The 9,230-nt window shown below is 34.1% G+C and overlaps 1 protein-coding gene across 1 annotated transcript; it reads right to left on the bottom strand.

Annotated features, from left to right (window-relative positions):
* LOC107647925 (dirigent protein 22-like) lies at window positions 8,321–9,230 on the bottom strand. The gene has a single exon (XM_016351975.2). The coding sequence runs from the start codon at window positions 9,112–9,114 to the stop codon at window positions 8,536–8,538; it is 579 nt and encodes a 192-aa protein (XP_016207461.2). The 5' UTR covers window positions 9,115–9,230; the 3' UTR covers window positions 8,321–8,535.

The following is a 9,230-nucleotide window of genomic DNA, read 5'->3' as shown; positions in this document are numbered from 1 at the left end:
CTCAATCTTAATAGTATAAAAAGAAAATATTAATTAATATTAATAAAAAATATTGGTCCTTTAATATTTTTTGTTGGAGTAAATTGAGTAGGCTTATATTAATAAAAGTTCAAAAAACTAAATAAAAATTATCCAAGTATCTATTATATATTGTACTGTCACTATTCAATGACTTTTATTGAGTAGAGTTGAAGGGTTCCTTGTATTTGTAGTGGGGACTGGGGAACAGTGTTGATGTTCACAACCACAAAAACAAGTCATGCGCATCTCTAGGGCACCTAAAAAATTTTACTCTCACCTAACACATACACTTCCAAAATATCGAGTCAACCATTTGGCAAAGACATCAGAATAATTCTAATACTTTAAGAACCTAAAAAACTCTCAAAAACACATAAATAAAAAACTACATGTCTAGCAATTTTTAATTATTTTTTTCTTCTTCTTGTATTATAATCTACTTCACTATAGTTCTTTTTTTCAAAACTTGTTTGCAGACAATCAATAACTACTTTCTCATTAATCAATTTTCACTTTTTACATTTTAAACGTCTCATTATCGGTCTCTTTCTTTATTAATTTATTGGATCTATTTTAACCACTTTCTACATTTTTTCTACATTTTTTTTTTATCTTGATCTTCAAATTCTGTCTTTCTAATTTTTTACCTTTTAAATTTTTCTTTTTTGTTCTAAATATATCAAGTATCTTGTGTGGCTAGAGATCCATTTAAATTTTAAAGGGCATTTCATTAATTCATGTCTCCAATTTAAGATTTTTAATTTATTGTTGCTTTTCTTGGCTTAATACTAAATGGACCAGCATTATTACACCTTTTTTTTTTTCAGGTAAAACTCTATCCCTTAACACATTATTCTTTTTATTTCTTAGCTCTTTATTATTAGTACTCTTATCTTCTATTTCATAATCAACAGCCTCATCACACATTTTCTTCTTACTTAAAATTTTTTTCTTTGGCACTCTTTATTTTTTCCCCTCATCACTACTACTTGAATTCATCTTCTATAGTTTCATAGCCATCTTCAGATGATGAAAATGACAAACTCACCACAACAATCTCCTCAACTACACTTTTTACCAACCACTTCAGGCATATCCACATGGTGATCAACATAAATATACAATTCATTAGTTTCCAGGTCCCTCAACTTAGCTTTTCTCATCTGATTAATTTCTGCATCTTTTTTGATGACATGAAATTTAGACTTTATATTAGATGTTCTCATATCAAACTAGTATATTTTCTTATATTCTAAACAACCCAATTCCTTAAACAACTCAATCAAGTCAAAAAGTTTTATATAATCCAGGTCTAAAGAAAAAAATTTCTGCTCCACTTTACCATGCAAATAGCAAAGACTTTTTTCAGAGTCTTTACAAAACCTTTTTCCATGATAAAATACAGAAATAACCATACACAACCATCTGTAATATAGTACAGTACCATAATTTATTTATTCCAACTTTAATAACAAATCCTAATAGTATATATATTAACAAATAGTTAATTATGACTACATTATTTAGTTTCCTATTAAAAAATTGGTTGTCCGAGAGAACTGCATACTAAATTATTTTTTATTAAAATACACAATATTTATTTGTATTTATAATTTTTATAACCAGTACCACAATAAGTTACAAACAACAATGGTGACTTATCAGAATTAGAATCACATTGTAGAACTACATAAAACACAAGAGACAAGCGCATACGTGGAGAAAATTACTAATCTTCACAGTGCGAAGTGTCGTCAACGAAATCTATCAAACTCCGTCTAGCCGCTGTCAAACAAGCTTCGTCAGTACCCTTGTCAGCAGCGACATCAGCACCTCCCTCGACCTATTACCAAGCGTCAATAATAGTCTCCACGATTACCAGCTTCCCTCCTAAAGTTTCTTGTAATTGTGATGTTTTATTGATGGGGTTTTACGAAAACCCACAATCTAAGAGGCAATTGAAAAATTTTCCTCCACGGTAAACGACGTCGTTTTTAATGACATGAATGTGGACAATTTTATTCCTGTCTATTTTATATTGTCCAATTAATTAAGTATCTAACGAATACGTCATTCATCTAATATGCCAGGTCAGAGTGTTATCGTGATATTTCAGCATTTTTCGTCAAAACTTGATAGAGAAATATTCACAAAGATTGTGTTGTGTCACGAAAATAAGGATTAAAAATAAAAATGAATCGTTTTTATTCCCAAGAATAACATTGTTATTTAAAAAATAGACAAAACTGAATTGGTAATTCACTCTCTATTATATATTATACTGTCACTACTCTGACTTTTTTTTTTACGTACTACTCCATTACTTGTGGAGTAGAGTTAACGGGTTCATAGTGGGGAACAGTGTTATCTTTCTTGCAATGATTCACGTGCTTATACATTGTGACATACATTTTCCTTCTAAACGGAAATGAAACTTTATTCACCCATAAACTTTTGTTCCTAGAACCTCTTTCTCCTTCGTTTTATGCATTTTGTTTTTTATTGTTTTGCATTTAAAAATTGTAAAATATATCAATAAACTCGTTTGCCAAAATAGATTTTTTTTTTGCCTTGACTCCAAATAGGAGAAGATAAAGATTCAAGAAATAAGAATCAACCAAAAAAGATGTTCACAACCACAAAAACCAATCATGCATGCGGAGCTCCATAGCACCTAAAAAATTTTACTCTCACCTAACACGCTTCCAAAATATGGAGTCAACCATTTGGCAAAAATATTAGAGTAATTCTAATACTTTAATTAAAAGCCCAAAAAACTCTTAAAAACTGTTATTTGATAAGTGAGTTTGCTGATAATTAGTTAGAGAAAACAGATTAGAGTAGTTAGATATTTATACTAATCAGTAGTTAGTTAGCTGTGTATAAATATAGAAAGACCAGTTATATAAAAGGTATGATTCATCATTTAATACAAGTTCACATTTCCACTCATTTTTCTCTCTGGTTTTCCTATCCCTTGCACTCTTTTTCCATTCTCATGTGTAACCTTTAACATGGTGCGTTGAGCATGGAGAGAGAAAGAGTGAGCGAAACCATCGATTGAAGAAAGAGTGGCTTGATCTTCAATTCTAATTGTGGTTGGAGAGAGACGATGGATCTAGGTTCCTCTTCAAGACTGATTTCTCCAAGTTCAAGTTCTCTTCGAGCGTTCTGATTTTTCTTTTAAGATTCTTCGATTTTCGATCTCGTATTTTTCTGCAATTTCTTCTTCAATCTCCGATTTCTTCTTCTCCTACAACTTCTTCTCCTCTTTCAAACTCACACCACAGAGCTTGATGAGAGCCTAATTGTTTCCTAGTTTGACGAGTCATATCGAAGCGACAAGATGTTCTGATCAACGATATTAAAAGAGAAAGGTTCAGATCTGTGCACCAGATCCACAGTTTCCATAGTTATAAGTTCCAATTTAAGTTCTAGTGGAATGCAATTTTCCATCACGGACGCAACTCAGTTTGCTGCATTCTTCAATCAGATTGCTGCGATCTAATCACACATTAGCAAAAGCGTGAATCCGAGTCAGGATCCTACAAATTCGTACTTCATTCTCCCATCTGAAAGTCCAGGTATACCTCTCACTTTTGTTGTTCTAACTGGATCGAACTATGGAGTAGAGCTATGCTGTTAGCTCTCAAATCGAAAAATAAGCTAAAATTTGTAGATGGTAGTATTGAGAAATAGGATAGCTTAGATCCATTGTTTAAGGCGTGGGAGAGGTGCAACACATATGTCGTTGGTTGGCTTAATCTCTCACTAAGTCCAGATATCTACCAAAGTATTTTGTGGAACAATTTAGCCTATGAGATATGGGATGATCTAAAGCATAGATATTATCAAGGGGACAGATTTCGAGTGGCTGAATTATATGAAGAAGTGTATGCACTCAAGCAAGGAGACATGAATGTGACGAATTGCTATACCAAGCTCAAGTTAGTTTGGAAGAAATCGACAATTTCAGAATCTTGCCACAATGTAACTGTGATAAAAAGTGTTCGTGCGCCTTATCTATAATTAGAAAGCAAAGAGAGGAAGATAAGGTGACAAAGTTCCTTCGAGGTTTAAATGAACAATAGTCCACCGTTCGATCACAAATAATGCTCATGGATAATGTACCAAATCTGAATGCGGTCTTTGCTATGATCACACAGCAAGAACGACAGTTTCTCAGTCCTGACTCTACCTCGGACATTAAGATTTTGGCTAGCTCTGCTCATCACTTTAACACTGCATCGCCTTCACTAGGTAGAGGGAGAAGGAGAGGCAGAGAAGGTAGATTTTAGCCTGGGAGAGGACAAGGTGGCAGAAGTAGGCTGCAGTGCACTTTTTGCAACAAGGCTGGACATGGTGTTGATACTTGTTATAAGAAGCACGGGTAACAACGATATGAATATTCCAACTCTCAAAACACTGCCACACCAGTCCTCAATTGCATTTCAGCAAATGCAGGTACTAAGGGTATTAATGATGAGCTCAGTACCAATCAAAGCCAATTAAGAGTGAGTGAAATCACAGGGGCTGGATTCACTCCAGATCAAACGGAAGCCCTACTAGCCCTACTTAGCAAGCAAGAGGTCAAGCATATCTATAGTGTCATCCAGATTACGACACAACCTCAACCATCACCTCATCAAGGTAGAATAGTTCATCTTTTGCATTTCAATTCTCATATACAGGCTCTAGATGTATGCATTCAAAAGCATATGTCTTGGATAATAGATACTGGTGCCACGTACCATGTCTCATATAACATCAAAGATTTTCGAAAAATTGAACCAATAATGGTTATATTACCCAATGGTGCCTACACCACTAGCTGCATCATGGGCACGATTGTGTTTTCTGGCACATTATTTCTCACAAATGCATTATACATCTCTTCATTCAATTTAAACTAATTTCAGTCTCAAAACCGACATCATCATTGCATTGCAAAATGAGTTTTACTGATGAAAAGTGTGAGATACAGGATCGGCACACTTTGAAGATAATTGGTGCAGCTAGAAATATTGATGGCCTATACATTTTGCACCACGAGGTTCAAAGACCAACACATACATCACACATTAATTACTGCACTCATCCCTCATACATCTCAAAAAAATTTGTGGCATGATAAACTAGGACATCCATCTAATAATAGGTTAGCAACACTTAAACAATAGTTTGAATTTGTAGATTGTTCAATAAGTAAGGAGCCATGTAATTCTTATCATCTTGGAAAGCAAAAATGATTAGCATTTTCTCATAGTGTTTCTGTCGCTAAAAATGTACTTGAGTTAATTCATTTGGATATTTGGGGCCCGGTCTCCATTCCTTTATTTTCCGGTCACAAATATTTTTTATTAGTTGTGGATGATAAATCTAAATTTACATGAATTTTTCTTATCAAAACCAAGGTTGAAACAGCTCAATTGGTGAAGAATTTTATTAATTTTGTCAAAACCATGGTTGAATTTTTAATGCCTTCATTTTATAATAATTTTGGAATTTTGCACCAACGATCTTGTGTTGAGACACCACAGCAGAATGGAATTGTTAAGCGAAAGCATCAACACATTCTAACTGTGGCTCGCACCATTATGATTCATTCTCACCTGTCCAAAATCTTTTGCAGCTATGGTGTTCAACATGCGATTTATTTTATTAACAGGTTGTCCTTGCCATTCTTGACCAACCGAACACCCTATCAGGTTTTATACAATGCTCCACCAAATTTACTTCATTTTCGGGTGTTTGGTTGCCTTGCTTATGATAATGCTATTACGTGTAACAGAACAAAACTGGATCCAAGAGCAAGAAAATGTCTGCATCTTGAATTCAGGAAGGGTGTTAAGGACGATCTGGTATTTGAATTACAAACTAAAGCATTTTTCACTTCTAGAGATGTTCAATTTTATGAAGATTTATTTTCATACTCGGGGGTTGAGGCTTAATATGAAGATGCTAGGACTCAATCTAAAAATACTAACACCAATTTTGCAAATGAAAATTTTCAACTGTCCTATTGCATATCACAAATCCAAATAATAATGCACATGCACTCAATCATGATCACATGAATCAGAATCATATTCAACATTCATCTCCTATACATTCTAGTATTTATTTAGATAGTCTAGACAAAGATAGCATCTCACATTCCCTGCCCCATGATAGTCTCATGCATTATTTGAAAGCTTTTGACAATCCTGACCATACATCACACACAAATGTAGACACTAGTCCTAGATTATATACACAATTGCATGATTCACCTAGTCTACCTACTCATGTTATGCTGAGAAGATCCACAAGAATTTCAAAACCACCAGCTTACTTGAAAGAATACAAATGTTTGACAGCCATTAATGAAAATTCAAAAACCCTGGGAAAATTTTAAAGATATCCTATCTCAGACTTTTTATCCTATTATTCTATTTCTCCCATGCATCTTGCATACTCATTAGTTATTCAAAACATTGAGCCTAAGCACTATGAAGAGGCGATATCTCAAACTTACTGGCAAGAAGCTATTAAGACTGAACTGACTGCTCTGGATGAAAATAAAACCTGGAAATTGACCTCACTTCCACTTGGCAAGAAGGCAATAGGATGTAAGTGAGTATTCAAGGTCAAGTATCATTCGGATGGTAGTGTGAAACGTTACAAATCTCGCCTCGTTGCAAAGGGATTCACACAAGTTCCTGGAGTTGATTACAAGGATACCTTCAACCCAGCTAAATCAAAATTACATAATTTCTCAACACTAAACCCAATTAATTTTCAAAAATAAAGGTTGAGCTACATGAAGTGAAAATGAAGCTTACCTATGAAATTGTTGGATGGTCTTGTAGAACTCGTCGAGATGAACGTGTGACCACAAACGATGCGACGATTGGAGTTCGGAGTAGGAAGTTATCTTGATTTAAAATTAGAGTTAGGGTTTGAGTGTAAACCCCGGTTAAATTAGTAGATAATTAGTTAATAAATTATTTTTTAATAAGGAGGATTAGAAATGCGAATATTATATCAAAATAGGGTAGAGCTCATCGAAACGAGAATTTTGACACTAATTTTGAAGAAAACGGTCCAAGAATGGACCGAAAAGACCAAGTTACAGTTTTCTTAGCATGCAAGTTAACTCGTTCCTTGAGCGTTGCGCTTTTATCTCGCGATTTTTATTTCCCCTATCCTTCAAGGCTCCTAGCATATTATAACTCTTCTGCTATTATATGTACTTATTTTATTTTAGAGGTCGTAATACCACATCACCTCTGTTTTACGACTTAAGCGTAAAGCTTTGTGTGGTAGGGTGTTACATTGAGCTCCATGTTCAGCCCCTCCCCTCTTGATTCAGCGTTTTTCATGGAATGAGGAAGAAAGATGGCTGAGTTTGTTATTTATATGATGGGCCATGGGCCTATTTCAGACTCGGTTCGTTCGATTCGGTCTGTTCAGTTCAATTTTAGGCCAAATTTCTTAAAATTAATGTCAAAATTCTTATTTTAATTAGTTCTACCTCACTAAAACATAAAATTCAATTTTTTAATTTATTTAATTAATAATTAATTTATTAACTAATTATTCACTAATTTCACAGATTTTACACAACTAACCAAACATATCAAATTTTAGCCAATTAATCTTGAGTCTTAATTAATAAGTAACTTCAACTATCTCTAATTTCTTGCTACGGTTCTCACTATAATGATCATTACTTCTTTTATTAAAAGGATATAAAATATTTTGTTATTATTGTGTTTGAGGCATGGATTTATTATTGGTTCAAAGTTTGATTCACTGATTTTTTGGTCAAATTGATTTATCTGATCTAATTTTGACAAAAATAATACAATTTAATAGATTATATATATTAAATTTTAATTATTACAAAATGATATTTTAAACCTCTTTATCTGTATGATTTTTTACTTTTTATTAATTTATTAGTGTGTTTGAGTTAGATTGGGTCTCATATAGACATATACATACAATTTAGATTAGAGATACAATAATTATACGATATAAGTGATAAATAGTTGTACAAAATTACGGATAACAAAATTGTACTTATTAGAACAGTCAATATTTTTCTTTTCTTCTTTTAATCTATGTCCATTCACTAATTTGTATCTATGAAAAAACCAAATTAAAATATTAACCCAAATTATATGGTAAATTTAAAAAAAAAATCAGACTAGAGTAAAAACAGAAGAGTACAAAAAAAGAATTAGAAAATTAAAATTAAGAATTTTGGAAAGGAAAATGGTTCTTTAGCTTAATAATTAACTTGACACTTTTATTATTAATAATTAGCATGTTCAGCAGTCACATCTTACTTATAGCCACATTATTGGAAGCGTAGCCATTCTAACCACCTTTTACAAATAATCATCTTCTACGTCAAATCTTCTTTTTCTCCTTTCCCTTCACAACTCTCTTATTCCATGAAACACTAGATGAGTGCGGAAAAAACATGTCATTTGAATTCTAGTTCATTGCCGTGAAGTTATTTATTTAATAATGCAAAACATAGACATTATATTCGACAATAGCATCGCCGGAGGTGGTGTTAAGCCAGAAAGTCTTGGCCTGAGCGTATCCACGTGCAAATCGGAAAACCCCACTCCCTCCCACGATCGACATCTCCCTCACGCCGGAAAACACCGCATTCCGCCCCAACAAGCTCACTGTGCTCCCATTGTACTTCCCTTCCATGAATGCAAAGTTCATCACCATCAATAGCCCCAGATCCTTTTGTGACGCAGACGCATAAATCCCCTGGGCTTTTCCTATGAGCTTCGAGTCGGGCTCAGGCCCAACGGTTAAGGGGTCATCGGCCATCATTACGGCTCCGAAGAACGTGGGGGACGTAGCCGTCATTGTAGCTTGGGCCACCCTAACAGCGGTGGGGTTTTGGCCGCTGAGAATGTCGTGGAAGTAAAAGTGGAGGTGGCTAAGCTTCTCCTTGCGGAGGCCCAGTGATTTTGGAGACAGGCTTCGATCGAAACGAGGGTCTTTGGCGGTGACAAGGGTGGAGAATAAGAGGGGAATGAAGAAGATAGAGAAGAGGGTTTTGGATTTCGCCATTGCCATGGTGGTGTATGTTAAGTTTGAATTATTAGTAAGAGATGTTTGAATAAAGAGAAAGGGTTCTCATTTTATAATAAGAGATAATAAGAGTTTCTTGTTTGTGGCTTGTGGCATTAATT

This window comes from Arachis ipaensis, chromosome B06, assembly GCF_000816755.2.
Source record: "Arachis ipaensis cultivar K30076 chromosome B06, Araip1.1, whole genome shotgun sequence".
NCBI lineage: Eukaryota > Viridiplantae > Streptophyta > Magnoliopsida > Fabales > Fabaceae > Arachis > Arachis ipaensis.
The sequence above is the reverse complement of the archived record's forward strand: the minus strand, read 5'-3'. Positions and strand labels throughout refer to the sequence as shown.

Coding starts and splice junctions, on each gene's coding strand:
- LOC107647925 (XM_016351975.2), bottom strand. CDS start 9,114: ATGGCAATGGCGAAATCCAAAACCCTCTTCTCTATCTTCTTCATTCCC.